We start from the raw sequence: 19,172 nt of genomic DNA, 5'->3' as shown, positions 1-19,172 counted from the left end.
CATAAACTGAATAACTAAAATACTAAACATTTTATACAAATTGTTGTACATGTTCTTTTTAATTTGTCCCTTTGGTTTTATGCAATGTAGAAATCTACTTTATCCACTAGGGGGCACTGTCTTTCCACTTACTCGGGGTACTTAAAGAGTGAGGGTTCAGCACCATGGAGAGCAACCACAGCGGGTCTGCTCATGTCAGTCGTTTGTTCAACCTTCTCCATCCATCAGGACTTCAGACCGGGGCACAGTGGGGAACATTATGTGTTTCATAAATGTGCTAATGAAAATATGTAGGTGGGAATGTAATTAAAGGTCCCACAGAGCCGAGAGAACGTCCCCGATGGAGAAGCAGGTTTGCCAAGTTCACGGGGAATAGGTAAGTGAAGAACTGTTCCAGAACATCCAGTGTCTTCAGAATTTGGGCAAGAGAAGTTCACGAGACTGTTTGTCCGTCCAAGGTGTCACTCAAACAGGAGACGTAACCGAGCACCGTCCACGTTTGAGCGGGACAGGAGGATTATGGGTAAGAGAGGAAACGGTGTCAGCCAAACTCCAGACAAACAGTCGATCACATGACTCAACCACAGACGTGGGGGGGGGGGCATCCTTCGCTCTCGCCGCGTCTCGGTGGGTTCGCAATTGATGAAATAGCAGAGACAGACTTTACTTTAGTTTGTTTTTGTGCAATAAAGGTCAAATATCTGTCGTAGTTTCTCATCAGTCGAGTTGCGGTTCATGAAGAAATTGTCAAACTATGTCAAATTCTTTATCGATTCTGAATTTAATTGTGTTTTAATGAAATGTGGAAATGTGGTTAAAGTCACAAGTGACTCCTCCCTCTTCTCCTAAATCCCTCATGAATTAAGAACTGCTCCAGTGAACGTCCCATAATCCCCCCTCGCCTCGCCCAGCCTCGCCTCGCCCAGCCTCACCTCACCCAGCCTCACCTCACCCAGCCTCACCTCACCCAGCCTCACCTCACCCAGCCTCACCTCACCCAGCCTCACCTCACCCAGCCTCACCTCACCCAGCCTGAGCTAATCCAATCCGGCGTGGAGCCCAGAATTATAAAACCTTAATCTTTAATCGGGATCCTCCTCAGTTCATTTACCTTGAACGACGCTCTCCTCTTCTCACACCTCGAACGGGACGAGAGCGAGACGTTTGAACGGGATGAGAGCGAGACGTTTGAACGGGATGAGAGCGAGACGTTTGAACGGGACGGGAGCAGACGAACATCTCTGCAGCGAAACCAGTACTCAGAGTGACCATAGCAGGGCATGAAAGTGAGATGAACCCTCAGAGTCCGGGAGAACGCCGCTCGTGATCCGCTTGTGATCCGGAGCGATTAAATCCGGAATGAGCGTCCGAGAGGTGTCGATCCATAACGCTCAGAGAAAAGAAAACCATTGATCCAAATTCCATTAAGTTTGAAGCAAAAACACAAACGCGCAACGCCAAGAACCGAGCTGGAAACGACAAATCATCAACGAACAACGCCAGCTTTACCTTAAATAATAAAACAAATGAACAACAACAAATATATTATTTCAATAACATTTGTGTAATAATTACACCTTAATTAGCCTTAATAAATAAGGAACAAAAACATATTTATAATGAATAAATGGTTTATTAAGAATGATTCAAGCACTGGATATTCAAGTCCCTATGAACATTGTTTAATCTGTTTTTCACTGTCGCCCGTCGAGGAAACTGCTGTTGTGACTTTGGGCCTCACAAAGATAAATTTAATTGAATGATTTATTATTCTTTATTATTATTTTATTCACATAACTTGTCCCTTATCAAGATGGCGTCTCAGATGGCTGCCTCGGCGTTTCGGAGCCCCCTTACCTCCTCACCTCCTCCATCACCTCCTCCATCACCTCCTCCATCACCTCCTCCATCACCGTGTGGTACGCTGGAGCCACAGCCAGGGACAAACAGAGACTACAGCTCTGCTGAGAAGGTAATCGGCTGCAGACTTCCATCTGGGACGAACAGGTCGGATCACAGCCGACCCTTCTCCCCTGGACACGGACCATTTGAGCCACTCTCCTCAGGCAGGAGGCCACTCCCCTCAGGCAGGAGGCCACTCCCCTCAGGCAGGAGACCACTCCCCTCAGGCAGGAGGCCACTCCCCTCAGGCAGGAGGCCACTCCCCTCAGGCAGGAGGCCACTCCTCTCAGGCAGGAGGCCACTCCCCTCAGGCAGGAGGCCACTCCCCTCAGGCAGGAGGCTACGGTTCATCAGGACCAGAACCTCTCGTCATAAGAACAGTTTCTTTCTCTCTGCCGTTGGACTCATGAACACTGCCTAAGCACTTTGCTCTCACTGTTCACTTCGTATTGCAATAACATAACTTTATATTCTATTTATGTACATATCATGCCTATTTCTAACCTCATTTTAACTTTACTTACCTATTTTTATATATCTGGCAGCTGTTTTGTATTCATTGTTCAATGTTTTGTTGTTTGTGTTGCACCAAAACACCAGGACAAATGGCAATAAACTTTATTCTGATTCTGGTGAAATATTTTGGCAGTTGCGCTGGTGTTTTGGCCTTTTTTAAACAGATTAATTATTTCAAGCTCAATCCGGACCGTCTCTCACGCCCAGGTCTGACGAGGCTGAGGGTTTAAGTCCCTGATCCGGACCGTCTCTCACGCCCAGGTCTGACGAGGCTGAGGGTTTAAGTCCCTGATCCGGACCGTCTCTCACGCCCAGGTCTGACGAGGCTGAGGGTTTAAGTCCCTGATCCGGATTTGGACTTGTCCGAGTCCTGAGCCTGGATCCGGACTCACTTCGTCTGTACGGCTTCAGACATAATTGCCATGACAACTGCAACTGAATGAAAAGACGGACACAGTGAGTTTTAATGCCGCACTGTGAAACATCTCCCAGCAAGCAGCAACAACATCTCCATGGAGACAAGCGGATGGCATCGTCATGTCTTTCATTATTAAACCACAGAAAAGAGGAATAAAAGTATAATTAATTGATGAGATTGACAGAACAAAGACCGAGTCATTTTAAAGAGCGGTTACTTTATTTATTCATGATTAAATTCACAGTGAACGAGTGGGCGTGGCTCGTACACAGCGGTGAGCGAGTCAAGGTCAAGTCTGCATTTGACCCGTCCTGCAGCGTGGGCCACCGCTGCAGTTATCCAGGAACAACTAAATATTCTGTCTGATTCTACGTTAAACAAAATGTTACAGTCATAAGCACTAGTTCCTGGTTTATAAGCTCATACGGGATTTACTGTCCATCACTTGTAGAAAAAGACTGAAGTTGTATCATCTGGACTCGTTTGTTTTTTATCGTTTTTTTTTTTTTAATTGTTTTTTTTTTAATTGTTTTTTTTTAAACAATAACTAAACAGCCTCTGCACAAGAGAATCCATCAGCACGTCAGACACTGGAGTTCAGGACCACAGAGCGCCGTGCATCTTCATCTTAAAGACACAAACCTCTCGATTAAAGACAGTGAGGAGAAGATTCTGAGCAGGACAAAAGATGAAGAGAAAGAGTTAAAGAGGAAAACTGTGTTCAAAAAGAAAGACCATCATTAAATATGAACGGGGTTAAGATTTAACCTTCTGGTTGTTTATAATGGAATTTTGAATCCCTGGAGAGGTCGACGCCCCGAGCATTCTGATGCTAATCAGTTACACGGGGAGGAGAGAGAGTGAGGTAACAATAGGAGGCTGATGGCCCATTAAAGCATTGATAGTAAACAAAGAGGTTTAGTTTCTGGTGAAACCAATAACACCTTTTATCAGGAGGTGGGCAGGGCCTACTCAGAGAATATTAATAGTGAAACAACCACCTACGTTTGACTTCTGAATAGTTTTAAAATGAAGAACAGACTCCACCCAGAGAGATCACGTGATGTAGGTCTCTTTATCGGGAGGCGAGAGCGCTAACCACTCTGCCACCGCGCACCCATCAGAATATAGATACAGAGAAGATACCTCAGAGTATATCAGAACTAGTATTAAGGAAGTAAAATTTGTACCGAGACATTTTCTTTGTATCAAATTGGAGATTGATATTTCAGTTTGGTGACAGCTCCGAGACTGTAGGGGGCGCTCCATGTCTGACTGTACGTGTCTGATGAGAAGAACTTAACTGTGCGCTGAATGTTGAAATAAAAGACAGATGACAAACACGTATAAATATTTTGTTCTTTATTGATTTTTTTGCATTTTTTTTGCCAGAAACTATTTGCTAAAAAACAAAAAGCAACAATGCGACGATTTTTTTTTCCCTTTTTCTTATGCCGTGAGCTAAAAAAAAAAAAAAAAAACAGGATTCTGTACAAAGGGGAGGTCCTGCGCCGGGGTCAGAGGTCGTAAGGTCGCCTGATTTAAGCCGGCGCCACCGACGATACTTCTGTCTTTGAGGTGGACACTTCTGAGCCATCGTCCACCTCTTTCCCAAACATCTGCATGATGCAGGAGCGGAACTGCAAGAGAACAGGGCAGTACTCAGGAAACTGTACGTACACTGTAGTAGAAGTAGTAGCAGCAGCAGTAGTAATAGTAGCAGTAGCGGCAGTAGTAGCAGCAGTAGTAATAGTAGTAGTAGTAGTAGTAGTAGTAGTAGCAGTAGTAGTGGAAGTAGTAGCAGCAGTAGCAGCAGTAGCAGTAGTAGTAGTAGTAGTAGTAGTAGTAGTAGTAGTAGTAGTAGTAGTAGTAGTAGTAGTAGTAGCAGTAGTAGCAGCAGCAGTAGGAGTAGTAGTAGTAGTAATAGTAGTAGTAGTAGTAGTAGTAGTAGTAGTAGTAGTAGCAGTAGTAGCAGCAGCAGTAGGAGTAGTAGTAGTAGTAATAGTAGTAGTAGTAGTATTAGTAGTAGTAGTAGTAGTAGTAGCAGTAGTAGCAGCAGCTGTAGGAGTAGTAGTAGTAGTAGTTGTAGTGGTTTTACCTGTCTGTTCATGAAGACGTAGATGACGGGGTTGTAGATCGTGGCGCTCTTGGCGAAGTAGGCGGGCAGAGCGGCGGCGAGCGGGTGGAAGGCGTAGCCGGGATTGGCCGCGGAGAAGCAGGCGAAGGCCGTGTACGGCCCCCAGCACAGGCAGAACGCCGCGATCATCACCACCACCATCCGCGACACGTCCCGCTCGGCCTTCTGCGTCGACTCGGACTCCTTCTGCTGCAAGGCCACCTACAACGCCACGGGGTGAGACAGGAGCGTCACGGGGTGAGACAGGAGCGTCACGGGGTGAGACGCAGGGTGAGACAGGAGCGTCACGGGGTGAGACAGGAGCGTCACGGGGTGAGACAGGAGCGTCACGGGGTGAGACGCAGGGTGAGACAGGAGCGCCACGGGGTGAGACAGGAGCCACAGGGTGAAATAACAATATATCCCCCTCTTTACTGTTACTGGTGCATCTGAAAGTGCTCAAAAACCATGACAACACAGGGCTCCAAACTGGGACCGTACAAGGGGACGACTGGTCACCTTCATTATGCCTCAGAATTAGCATTGACTTTTGTGAATATTAAACATTGTGTGTGTGTGTGAGTGTGTGTGTGTGTGAGTGTGCGTGTGAGTGTGTGTGTGTGTGAGTGTGCGTGCGTGAGTGAGTGTGTGTGTGTGTGTGTGTGTGTGAATGAGTGTGTGTGTGTGTGTGTGTGTGAGTGTGCGTGAGTGTGTGTGTGAGTGTGTGTGCGTGAGTGTGTGTGTGTGTGAGTGTGTGTGTGTGTGTGTGTGAGTGTGCGTGCGTGAGAGTGTGTGTGTGAGTGTGTGTGTGTGTGTGTGTGTGTGTGTGTGTGTGTGTGTGGCAGAACATGGTTTAGAAGGACATTGAGCTCCACAAACACCACTTTCTAAACCCACAAGTGTCTTTAACAAGTCATGAGCAATAAAAGTAAAAGAAATGTATTTAGTATAGAACGTATACAACATAGTAGAGGTATAAATTTGTTAAATATAGCGTATTATTTTAGCAGCAATAGTGTTCGTGGTGGATTTGCCTCGGTGAATTCAGAAAGGAACATCCGCCTTGAGAAGTGATTTTCGACGCACTGTTTGCCCACATTTTCTGAGAAGGCAAAGCCAAACTCACCGAGTGAATGGCCCACCACACGAAGACGTAGCAGATGAGGATGACAGCGAGGGGGAAAAAGCAGCACGTGACCATCAGGGTGACCATGTAGGACCAGACCCCAGGGTCGTCGCTGCCGCTGAACACGTCCGGCCCGCACGAGGTCTTCAGTCCGTGGGGCCAGTACCTGAGGAAGACCAGGCACCAGAGGTTAGACCAGGGACCAGGAAGAAGACCAGGGACCAGGAGGAAGACAAGGGACCAGGAGGAAGACAAGGGACCAGGATGAAGACCAGGGACCAGGAGGAAGACCAGGGCCCAGGAGGAAGACAAGGGACCAGGATGAAGACCAGGGACCAGGAGGAAGACAAGGGACCAGGAGGAAGACAAGGGACCAGGATGAAGACCAGGGACCAGGAGGAAGACCAGGGCCCAGGAGGAAGACAAGGGACCAGGATGAAGACCAGGGACCAGGAGGAAGACCAGGGACCAGGAGGAAGATCACGGACCAGGAAGAAGACCAGGGACCAGGAAGAAGACCAGGGACCAGGAGGAAGACCAGGGACAAGGAAGAAGACCAGGGGCCAGGAGGAAGACAAGGGACCAGGAGGAAGACCAGGGACCAGGAAGAAGACCAGGGGCCAGGAGGAAGACAAGGGACCAGGAGGAAGACCAGGGACCAGGAAGAAGACCAGGGACCAGGAGGAAGACAAGGGACCAGGAGGAAGACAAGGGACCAGGATGAAGACCAGGGACCAGGAGGAAGACCAGGGCCCAGGAGGAAGACAAGGGACCAGGATGAAGACCAGGGACCAGGAGGAAGACAAGGGACCAGGAGGAAGACAAGGGACCAGGATGAAGACCAGGGACCAGGAGGAAGACCAGGGACCAGGAGGAAGACCAGGGCCCAGGAGGAAGACAAGGGACCAGGATGAAGACCAGGGACCAGGAGGAAGACCAGGGACCAGGAGGAAGATCACGGACCAGGAAGAAGACCAGGGACCAGGAAGAAGACCAGGGACCAGGAGGAAGACCAGGGACAAGGAAGAAGACCAGGGGCCAGGAGGAAGACAAGGGACCAGGAGGAAGACCAGGGACCAGGAAGAAGACCAGGGGCCAGGAGGAAGACAAGGGACCAGGAGGAAGACCAGGGACCAGGAGGAAGACCAGGGACCAGGAGGAAGACCAGGGACCAGGAGGAAGACCAGGGACCAGGAGGAAGATCACGGACCAGGAAGAAGACCAGGGACCAGGAAGAAGACCAGGGACCAGGAGGAAGACAAGGGACCAGGAGTTAGGCCAGGAACCAGGAGGAAGACCAGGGACCAGGAGGAAGACCAGGGACCAGGAGTTAGACCAAGAACCAGGAGTTAGACCAGGAACCAGGAGTTAGACCAGGAACCAGGAGTTTGACGAAGAACCAGGAGTTAGACCAGGAACCAGGAGGAAGATCATTGACGAGGAGGAAGACCAGGGACCAGGAGGAAGACCAGGGACAAGGAGGAAGACCAGGGACCAGGAGGAAGACCAGGGACAAGGAGGACCAGGGACCAGGAGGAAGACCAGGAACCAGGAGGAAGACCAGGGACCAGGAGGAAGTCCAAGGACCAGGAGGAAGACCAGGGACCAGGAAGAAGACCAGGGACCAGGAGGAAGACCAGGGACCAGGAGGACCAGGAGGAAGACCAGGAACCAGGAGGAAGATCATGGACCAGGAGTTAGACCAGGGACCAGGAGGAAGACCAGGGACCAAGAGGAAGACCAGGGACCAGGAGGAAGACCAGGGACCAGGAGTTAGACCAGGGACCAGGAGGAAGACCAGGGATCAGGAGGAAGACCAGGGACCAGGAGTTAGACCAAGAACCAGGAGTTAGACCAGGAACCAGGAGTTAGACCAGGAACCAGGAGTTTGACCAGTAACCAGGAGTTAGACCAGGAACCAGGAGTTAGACCAGGGACCAGGAGGAAGACCAGGGACCAGGAGGAAGACCAGGGACAAGGAGGAAGACCAGGGACCAGGAGGAAGACCAGGGACAAGGAGGAAGTCCAGGGACCAGGAGGAAGACCAGGAACCAGGAAGAAGACCAGGGACCAGGAGGAAGACCAGGGACCAGGAGGACCAGGAGGAAGACCAGGAACCAGGAGGAAGATCATGGACCAGGAGTTAGACCAGGAACCAGGAGGAAGACCAGAACAGGGACCAGGAGGAAGATCATGGACCAGGAGTTCGACCGACGCAGTCACCTTTGAAGGACAACTAATACGCATTCATGGCACTGTTTATGCTGCTGTTTCTACTCGACTGGCGGCAGAGGGAATGACACGGCTGAGACAGTCAACAACAAATGTGCTTCCGTCACGCTGATGAAGCCACGCTGTTGTCATGGAGGTGATTTGTCGACGGAAACGCTCAAAACCAGTTTGGCGACAATTTATGGGCTCAAAAACAGCTCGTGTCAGGGAGATTCGGAGTGTTTTTCACGCTCGGAGATAACTTTTCCAGACAGGATTCATCAAACAAGCGCAAATGACACTGAACGCAGCTGTTTTTAATGATATTAGAACCGTGCAAATTTTGCATAATACGTGTCCTTTAACTTTTCGGGCAGGCACTGGTCTCAGGTTTTAACGCAAATTGTAAGCTTATCACCACAACAAACCAGGAATAAATCAATTAAAAACTAACCAGGACTAAACAAGGATTAGAATTGGACCAAACCAAGGCTAAATCGGCGCTATAATGGGCTCAATTGAGTGTTTAAATGTTTTAAAAAAACAATGAAATGAGTTTGGGTTGGTAATAGTAGCAGTAGCACTAGCAGTAGCGGTGGTAGTAGTAGTAGTAGTAGTAGTTGTAGTAGTAGTAGTAATAGTAGTAGTAGTAATAGTAGTAGTAGTAGTAGTAATAGTAGTAGTAGTAGTAGTAGTAGTAATAGTAGTAGTAGTAGTAGTAGTAGTAGTAGTAGTAATAGTAGTAGTAGTAATAGTAGTAGTAGTAGTAGTAATAGTAGTAGTAGTAGTAGTAGTAGTAGTAATAGTAGTAGTAGTAATAGTAGTAATAGTAGTAGTAGTAGTAGTAGTAGTTGTAGTAGTAGTAGTAATAGTAGTAGTAGTAGTAGTAATAGTAGTAGTAGTAGTAGTAGTAGTAATAGTAGTAGTAGTAGTAGTAGTAGTAGTAGTAGTAGTAATAGTAGTAGTAGTAATAGTAGTAGTAGTAGTAGTAATAGTAGTAGTAGTAGTAGTAGTAGTAGTAATAGTAGTAGTAGTAATAGTAGTAATAGTAGTAGTAGTAGTAGTAGTAGTAGTAGTAGTAGTAATAGTAGTAGTAGTAGTAGTAGTAGTAGTAGTAGTAGTAGTAGTAGTAGTAATAGTAGTAGTAGTAATAGTAGTAGTAGTAGTAGTAGTAATAGGACCTGCTCCATCCGAAAATGGGCGGCGCACACCAGATGCCCGCCCAGGTCCAGGAGAAGATGATTCCGGCCGAGGCCCATTTCTCGTCGAACTTGACGTTTCCGAAGGGTTTGCACACGACCACCCAGCGCTCCCACGAGATGATGGCGAGCGACCACAGCGCTGTGATACCTGCGGGCGGGGCAGAGAGTACGTCAGGCGGGGCAGTGACCGCGATGGGGCAGTAAACGCGTTCGGGTTCACTGCCGCCGGAAACGTGGAGCCGTTCGTTTAAGTCGATGGTGTTCAAAGGCGTGTCCAGGTGCTTTTAGTCAAATACATTTACGATACTTTTACAACTACTCGAGTAATATATTGTGCGGTGTAACAGTTTTTCTTCCTCTTGAGTAAATCGACAGGCGACAAAAGCTTTATGTTGACGATATTAAATGACTTGAACATTTGCTTTCCTTTTTTTGGGTCGATTCTTATTTAATTCAATATTTTCTCCTTCAAAGTATTTTTAATCTAATGTTAGGTCAAGACGTTACTTAAGAGTATTTTCTTGTACTACTACTTTGTACTTCTACTTGCGTACGTATTTACTCTACATCTCGTGTTGTGGTAAACAGAAATGGCTTGTCAGATTTGAGATTTCTCATCCTGTTTGTGGTTAATATCGCTGTAGTGACTGACTCTATCCACGTGACAATGAATAATAATAGTGATAATAATAATAATAAATCAATGTGTTTTCTGTCGTCATAAACAAACAAAATGACTAAGTGAAATAGTTTTTTTCCATCCAAACTTGAAAACTGGAGCGAGGATTCCATTGTAAAGTCACGAGTGCTGCTGAAAAGGATAATAACGGGTGATTTTAATGTGCATACGCATCCACATTTGTAGATTTTCAGTTTGACTCTTTACTTCAAACGACTTGCCTCGTGCAGTAATCAAATGAATTCTGTTAAAGTTGAGTTTAATGCACTTTTACCGCATTATAGGTGCATTCAATGCGCCGAGAGGACGTAATACTGACCGCAGACGGACACGGTGTAGCCTTCGAAGACGCACATGGGGTGTCCGAGGATGAAGTACCCGAAGAACTGGTTGCAGACGGAGATGGTGCTGGCGAAGACGGTCTCGCCCAGGTCGGCGATGGCCAGGTTGACCAGGATCCAGTTCAAGGGGTGACGCAGCTTCTTGAACTTGGCCGTGGCGACCAGGACCAGGCCGTTAGTGAGGACGGACAGCACCACCACGAAGAACATCCAACACGTGGACAGGTTGTACACCCATCGAGGGGCGATGTGGTAGTTCGGGCCCTCGAAGGGATCTGGGAAGACGAGGAAATGCAGTTACGGTGGAGAAGAGGACGAGAGATGAAGGATTTAGGAGGAATTTGCGATTTGTGTTTTGATCATCGTTTTCTGTTGAAATGATGAAGACACCGACGCGATTCTGTTCAAAGTTGACGTTTTAAATGCGTCCAGGAGAATTGGAGGATTTCCGAAGACGTTTGCGCCGAGCTAAACTTCAGATCGAACTGTTCTTAAGTGGAGGACAACGAGATCTGATGTTGTCGGCGGAGGAATAGATACTTCAAGAGCGATTTGAAAAGTGCGTCCGTTTGAATTGCGATTTCATTCCAACATAAATTGGATTAAATGGGACAATGTTGATTCTTTATGTTTTAAAATTCACACACTTCTGTCATTTATAATCCACCTCGTATGAACGCAGAATGAAAAGAGAAATTAAGAAAATACAACAATTATTTTTTTGAAATTTACAAATTATTGCATAATTTCTACCAGTGATTTTTTTTTTACAACAAAGACAAAAGAACACCGCGTTTGAGAAGAAATACCAACGTGTGTGTGTAATATTACTTATATTTACCTTATCTGATGTCAAATAGAAATATAGAGCTTTTTACAAATGGATTACATTAAATAATTGTTAAAAAGAAGTGCATTGCATTGATTTTACAGCGAATTAAATCATATCATAAATTGTTTTATTCTGAAAAAGCGCATCATCACCAAAGTAAAACCCGTTCACCCCAGTCACACAACGCGTTTATTTAACTCGTTTTAGATGAAAATAAAGGGTCAGAGTTGGTTTTACCTTTGGTGTTGTTGGAGTTCGTGTACGTGAACGCGGAGCCCCGGGTCGTCTCCTCGTTGTACCGCCGCGCCGCGAACGCCTGCCTGTCCCACGCGTCTGCCATCGCCCGCCGCCTTTGGTTGGTCGCGTCTGGGGCCCCTGGAGTTTCTGGAGAGCCGCTGGAGGTCGACCACAGGCCCCGGGGCTCCGCGCGCCGCCCGCTTTATACCCTCACACGTCCGCGCGACCTGATCCGATCCGATGGCGTCTTAATGCGCGCGTAATCTCGTTCCGTGCGGTAATCAAATCCCCGCCAATTAGATCCACGGAATTCTAGATTACTCTAATTTGGCCAAAGCGGATTTGGTTGACGGTGTTTCGGGATTACGGACCGGCCTCGGCGCGCGCTCCGACCCGCGGAAAGTCACACATTCGGCCGCGTAAATTCACGATTGTGTGACGGTTGTTTTAATCATCTCCAGTCGGTTGGAATTTTTAAAACAAGATCAAAAAAAATAATCAAATTTTTACTTAATTATGCTTTTAAAAATTCTGCTTCTAGACATTGTAGTTATTTTTTTATTATTTATTTTATTTGTTTATTAAAGACGACGCCGCCGGGTTTTTACGCACAACATGACAATTAAAAAACATCAAATATTTTACAAAACAGATAAAAACGTATCGGCTGAAACACAAAACGCGCACACGGATTTGCATCGCCTTTGACCTCAAAATAGTCCTTAAGAAATCATTAAAGTCAGAATCACGCCTTCTTGTTTTCTTTTTGCTTCTGTTTGCGCATGACACTCTCAGGCATCCGTCCTTCTACGCACGGACACGGCTTATAAATAAGAACTTTCAAGGGGAGTAATATCTAAATTGTTCCAATGCATTGCTAATCTGAATTACTGCACTAAATATGTTAAAAACACATGGGAAAGAGAAGGACGAGGAGTGGGAAAGTGTCTGTACATCCAGTGGAGGTCCTCAAGTCTTTTGTCTGGAGGGAATTTTGCTGGAAAAATGTGTCATATTTCTGCATCACATCGTGTCAAAGTGCTCATTATTTACAAGGAAATGCAAACTGTGGTGGCACCAGGAGGCAAAGCGCTGTCCAGTCTCAAAAACTCAAAAATATTGGACTGAAGTTAGTAATACACAGTTTCAGACACTGCCGTCCCCTTTAATGTTAGAGGTCTGGACTTGGGCCTCAGAAAGGACACAATAAATTGATAACTCTGGAAGGTGCTTTTGGCAGCAGGAAACAAGGCCATAATGAAGACATGGCTGACACAAACATCAGCAACGATCAAGGACTGAACTGACATGAAAGCAAACATCAGAAAAATGCACAAAAATGACATTCAGACTTAATTTGGAAATGGAAAAACTCGACAGACTTTGGCCCAAATGAGACTGTTATTTGAATTGAAATGTGCCTTGATTTTGTTTGTATTGTTTATGTGGAGTTTATGTCTATTTGTGTCATTATTTTTTTGATTTACACTCTCTGGTCGTTTTGTGTTCTGTGTTTATCTCTTTATTAAAAAAAAAAAAAAAAAGAAAAGAAAAGAAAGAAAAGAAAGAAGCAAAAAAAATGAAAAATGATAAATAAATAAATCAGCCGGTTTCAAAGTGTTTCCAGAACGCAAACGACCACAGCCATTATGAAACACCAGAGCAGAACGTGGCTTTATGACTGTATTCTTATTATGTTTATGATTATATTCTTCTTCTTCTTTGTTCACGGGGGGCGGTTATTCTTCTTTGTTCACTCGGGGGCTGTTATTCTTCTTTGTTCACGGGGGGGGCTGTTATTCGTCTTTGTTCACGGGGGCTGTTATTCTTCTTTGTTCACGGGGGGCTGTTATTCTTCTTTGTTCACGGGGGGCTGTTATTCGTCTTTGTTCACGGGGGGCTGTTATTCGTCTTTGTTCACGGGGGGCTGTTATTCTTCTTTGTTCACGGGGGGCTGTTATTCGTCTTTGTTCACGGGGGGCTGTTATTCGTCTTTGTTCACGGGGGGCTGTTATTCTGCTTTGTTCACGGGGGCTGTTATTCTTCTTTGTTCACAGGGGGCTGTTATTCTTCTTTGTTCACGGGGGGGCTGTTATTCTTCTTTGTTCACGGGGGGCTATTATTCTTCTTTGTTCACGGGGGGCTGTTATTCTTCTTTGTTCACGGGGGGCTGTTATTCTTCTTTGTTCACGGGGGGGCTGTTATTCGTCTTTGTTCACGGGGGGGCTGTTATTCGTCTTTGTTCACGGGGGGGCTACTATTCTTCTTTGTTCACGGGGGGCTGTTATTCTTCTTTGTTCACGGGGGGGCTGTTATTCTTCTTTGTTCACGGGGGGGGGCTGTTATTCTTCTTTGTTCACAGGGGGGCTGTTATTCGTCTTTGTTCACGGGGGGGCTGTTATTCTTCTTTGTTCACGGGGGGGGCTGTTATTCGTCTTTGTTCACGGGGGGCTGTTATTCGTCTTTGTTCACGGGGGGCTACTATTCTTCTTTGTTCACGGGGGGCTGTTATTCTTCTTTGTTCACGGGGGGCTTTTATTCTTCTTTGTTCACGGGGGGGCTGTTATTCTTCTTTGTTCACGGGGGGCTGTTATTCTTCTTTGTTCACGGGGGGCTGTTATTCTTCTTTGTTCACGGGGGGGCTGTTATTCGTCTTTGTTCACGGGGGGGCTGTTATTCGTCTTTGTTCACGGGGGGGCTACTATTCTTCTTTGTTCACGGGGGGCTGTTATTCTTCTTTGTTCACGGGGGGGCTGTTATTCTTCTTTGTTCACGGGGGGGGCTGTTATTCTTCTTTGTTCACAGGGGGGCTGTTATTCGTCTTTGTTCACGGGGGGGCTGTTATTCTTCTTTGTTCACGGGGGGGGCTGTTATTCGTCTTTGTTCACGGGGGGCTGTTATTCGTCTTTGTTCACGGGGGGCTACTATTCTTCTTTGTTCACGGGGGGCTGTTATTCTTCTTTGTTCACGGGGGGGCTGTTATTCTTCTTTGTTCACGGGGGGGCTATTATTCTTCTTTGTTCACGGGGGGCTGTTATTCTTCTTTGTTCACGGGGGCTGTTATTCTTCTTTGTTCACGGGGGGGCTGTTATTCGTCTTTGTTCACGGGGCGGCTGTTATTCGTCTTTGTTCACGGGGGGGCTACTATTCTTCTTTGTTCACGGGGGGCTGTTATTCTTCTTTGTTCACGGGGGGGCTGTTATTCTTCTTTGTTCACGGGGGGGGCTGTTATTCTTCTTTGTTCACAGGGGGGCTGTTATTCGTCTTTGTTCACGGGGGGGGCTGTTATTCTTCTTTGTTCACGGGGGGGGCTGTTATTCGTCTTTGTTCACGGGGGGCTGTTATTCGTCTTTGTTCACGGGGGGCTACTATTCTTCTTTGTTCACGGGGGGCTGTTATTCTTCTTTGTTCACGGGGGTCTTTTATTCTTCTTTGTTCACGGGGGGGCTGTTATTCTTCTTTGTTCATGGGGGGCTGTTATTCTTCTTTGTTCACGGGGGGCTTTTATTCTTCTTTGTTCACGGGGGGGCTGTTATTCTTCTTTGTTCATGGGGGGCTGTTTTTCTTCTTTGTTCACAGGGGGGGCTGTTATTCTTCTTTGTTCACGGGGGGGCTGTTATTCTTCTTTGTTCACGGGGGGGCTGTTATTCTTCTTTGTTCACGGGGGGGCTGTTTTTCTTCTTTGTTCACGGGGGGGCTGTTATTCTTCTTTGTTCACGGGGGGGGCTGTTATTCTTCTTTGTTCACGGGGGGGCTGTTATTCTTCTTTGTTCATGGGGGGGGCTGTTATTCTTCTTTGTTCACGGGGGGGCTGTTATTCTTCTTTGTTCACAGGGGGCTGTTATTCTTCTTTGTTCACGGGGGGGCTGTCATTTTTCTGTGTTCACGGGGGGCTGTTATTCTTCTTTGTTCATGGGGGGGCTGTTATTCTTCTTTGTTCACGGGGGGGCTGTTATTCTTCTTTGTTCACGGGGGGGCTTTTATTCTTCTTTGTTCACGGGGGGGCTGTTATTCTTCTTTGTTCATGGGGGGCTGTTATTCTTCTTTGTTCACGGGGGGCTTTTATTCTTCTTTGTTCACGGGGGGGCTGTTATTCTTCTTTGTTCATGGGGGGCTGTTTTTCTTCTTTGTTCACAGGGGGGGCTGTTATTCTTCTTTGTTCACGGGGGGGCTGTTATTCTTCTTTGTTCACGGGGGGGCTGTTATTCTTCTTTGTTCACGGTGGGGCTGTTTTTCTTCTTTGTTCACGGGGGGGCTGTTATTCTTCTTTGTTCACGGGGGGGGCTGTTATTCTTCTTTGTTCACGGGGGGCTGTTATTCTTCTTTGTTCACGGGGGGCTGTTATTCTTCTTTGTTCACGGGGGGGCTATTATTCTTTTTTGTTCACGGGGGGCTGTTATTCTTCTTTGTTCACGGGGGGGCTGTTATTCTTCTTTGTTCACGGGGGGGCTGTTATTCGTCTTTGTTCACGGGGGCTGTTATTCTTCTTTGTTCACGGGGGGCTGTTATTCTTCTTTGTTCAGGGGGGGCTGTTATTCGTCTTTGTTCACGGGGGGCTGTTATTCGTCTTTGTTCACGGGGGGCTGTTATTCTTCTTTGTTCACGGGGGGCTGTTATTCGTCTTTGTTCACGGGGGGCTGTTATTCGTCTTTGTTCACGGGGGGCTGTTATTCTGCTTTGTTCACGGGGGCTGTTATTCTTCTTTGTTCACAGGGGGCTGTTATTCTTCTTTGTTCACGGGGGGGCTGTTATTCTTCTTTGTTCACGGGGGGCTATTATTCTTCTTTGTTCACGGGGGGCTGTTATTCTTCTTTGTTCACGGGGGGCTGTTATTCTTCTTTGTTCACGGGGGGGCTGTTATTCGTCTTTGTTCACGGGGGGGCTGTTATTCGTCTTTGTTCACGGGGGGGCTACTATTCTTCTTTGTTCACGGGGGGCTGTTATTCTTCTTTGTTCACGGGGGGGCTGTTATTCTTCTTTGTTCACGGGGGGGGGCTGTTATTCTTCTTTGTTCACAGGGGGGCTGTTATTCGTCTTTGTTCACGGGGGGGCTGTTATTCTTCTTTGTTCACGGGGGGGGCTGTTATTCGTCTTTGTTCACGGGGGGCTGTTATTCGTCTTTGTTCACGGGGGGCTACTATTCTTCTTTGTTCACGGGGGGCTGTTATTCTTCTTTGTTCACGGGGGGCTTTTATTCTTCTTTGTTCACGGGGGGGCTGTTATTCTTCTTTGTTCACGGGGGGGCTGTTATTCTTCTTTGTTCACGGGGGGGGCTGTTATTCTTCTTTGTTCACAGGGGGGCTGTTATTCGTCTTTGTTCACGGGGGGGCTGTTATTCTTCTTTGTTCACGGGGGGGGCTGTTATTCGTCTTTGTTCACGGGGGGCTGTTATTCGTCTTTGTTCACGGGGGGCTACTATTCTTCTTTGTTCACGGGGGGCTGTTATTCTTCTTTGTTCACGGGGGGGCTGTTATTCTTCTTTGTTCACGGGGGGGCTATTATTCTTCTTTGTTCACGGGGGGCTGTTATTCTTCTTTGTTCACGGGGGCTGTTATTCTTCTTTGTTCACGGGGGGGCTGTTATTCGTCTTTGTTCACGGGGCGGCTGTTATTCGTCTTTGTTCACGGGGGGGCTACTATTCTTCTTTGTTCACGGGGGGCTGTTATTCTTCTTTGTTCACGGGGGGCTGTTATTCTTCTTTGTTCACGGGGGGGGCTGTTATTCTTCTTTGTTCACAGGGGGGCTGTTATTCGTCTTTGTTCACGGGGGGGCTGTTATTCTTCTTTGTTCACGGGGGGGGCTGTTATTCGTCTTTGTTCACGGGGGGCTGTTATTCGTCTTTGTTCACGGGGGGCTACTATTCTTCTTTGTTCACGGGGGGCTGTTATTCTTCTTTGTTCACGGGGGTCTTTTATTCTTCTTTGTTCACGGGGGGGCTGTTATTCTTCTTTGTTCATGGGGGGCTGTTATTCTTCTTTGTTCACGGGGGGCTTTTATTCTTCTTTGTTCACGGGGGGGCTGTTATTCTTCTTTGTTCATGGGGGGCTGTTTTTCTTCTTTGTTCACAGGGGGGGCTGTTATTCTTCTTTGTTCACGGGGGGGCTGTTATTCTTCTTTGTTCACGGGGGGGCTGTTATTCTTCTTTGTTCACGGGGGGGCTGTTTTTCTTCTTTGTTCACGGGGGGGCTGTTATTCTTCTTTGTTCACGGGGGGGGCTGTTATTCTTCTTTGTTCACGGGGGGGCTGTTATTCTTCTTTGTTCATGGGGGGGGCTGTTATTCTTCTTTGTTCACGGGGGGGCTGTTATTCTTCTTTGTTCACAGGGGGCTGTTATTCTTCTTTGTTCACGGGGGGGCTGTCATTTTTCTGTGTTCACGGGGGGCTGTTATTCTTCTTTGTTCATGGGGGGGCTGTTATTCTTCTTTGTTCACGGGGGGGCTGTTATTCTTCTTTGTTCACGGGGGGGCTTTTATTCTTCTTTGTTCACGGGGGGGCTGTTATTCTTCTTTGTTCATGGGGGGCTGTTATTCTTCTTTGTTCACGGGGGGCTTTTATTCTTCTTTGTTCACGGGGGGGCTGTTATTCTTCTTTGTTCATGGGGGGCTGTTTTTCTTCTTTGTTCACAGGGGGGGCTGTTATTCTTCTTTGTTCACGGGGGGGCTGTTATTCTTCTTTGTTCACGGGGGGGCTGTTATTCTTCTTTGTTCACGGTGGGGCTGTTTTTCTTCTTTGTTCACGGGGGGGCTGTTATTCTTCTTTGTTCACGGGGGGGGCTGTTATTCTTCTTTGTTCACGGGGGGCTGTTATTCTTCTTTGTTCACGGGGGGCTGTTATTCTTCTTTGTTCACGGGGGGGCTATTATTCTTTTTTGTTCACGGGGGGCTGTTATTCTTCTTTGTTCACGGGGGGGCTGTTATTCTTCTTTGTTCACGGGGGGGCTGTTATTCGTCTTTGTTCACGGGGGCTGTTATTCTTCTTTGTTCACGGGGGGCTGTTATTCTTCTTTGTTCAGGGGGGGCTGTTATTCGTCTTTGTTCACGGGGGGCTGTTATTCTGCTTTGTTCACGGGGGCTGTTATTCTTCTTTGTTCACGGGGGGGCTGTTATTCTTCTTTGTTCACGGGGGGGCTGTTATTCTTCTTTGTTCACGGGGGGGGCTGTTATTCTTCTTTGTTCACGGGGGGGCTGTTATTCTTCTTTGTTCACGGGGGGGCTGTTATTCGTCTTTGTTCACGGGGGGGCTGTTATTCGTCTTTGTTCACGGGGGGGCTACTATTCTTCTTTGTTCAAGGGGGGCTGTTATTCTTCTTTGTTCACGGGGGGGCTGTTATTCTTCTTTGTTCATGGGGGGGCTGTTATTCTTCTTTGTTCACGGGGGGGCTGTTATTCGTCTTTGTTCACGGGGGGGCTGTTATTCGTCTTTGTTCACGGGGGGGCTACTATTCTTCTTTGTTCACGGGGGGCTGTTATTCTTCTTTGTTCACGGGGGGGCTGTTATTCTTCTTTGTTCACGGGGGGGCTGTTATTCTTCTTTGTTCACGGGGGGGCTGTTATTCTTCTTTGTTCACGGGGGGGCTGTTATTCTTCTTTGTT

The 19,172-nt window shown here is 47.2% G+C and overlaps 1 protein-coding gene across 1 annotated transcript; it reads right to left on the bottom strand.

Moving 5' to 3' along the window:
- Positions 1-4,181: 4,181 nt before the first annotated feature.
- Positions 4,182-11,752, bottom strand: LOC140371103 (red-sensitive opsin-like). Its single transcript, XM_072458402.1, has 6 exons — positions 11,581-11,752; positions 10,490-10,786; positions 9,471-9,639; positions 6,079-6,244; positions 4,935-5,174; positions 4,182-4,476 (listed from the first exon to the last, which is right to left on the bottom strand). Exons 1-6 carry the CDS (start codon positions 11,681-11,683, stop codon positions 4,378-4,380), a joined length of 1,074 nt encoding a protein of 357 aa, XP_072314503.1. The 5' UTR covers positions 11,684-11,752; the 3' UTR covers positions 4,182-4,377.
- Positions 11,753-19,172: the final 7,420 nt, after the last annotated feature.

Source organism: Eucyclogobius newberryi, unplaced genomic scaffold (genome assembly GCF_026437365.1).
Source record: "Eucyclogobius newberryi isolate DKJ021-1_F unplaced genomic scaffold, fEucNew1.0.hap1 SCAF_21, whole genome shotgun sequence".
Lineage (NCBI taxonomy): Eukaryota > Metazoa > Chordata > Actinopteri > Gobiiformes > Gobiidae > Eucyclogobius > Eucyclogobius newberryi.
Note: the sequence above shows the minus strand (reverse complement) of the source record. Positions and strands in the feature narration are given on the sequence as shown.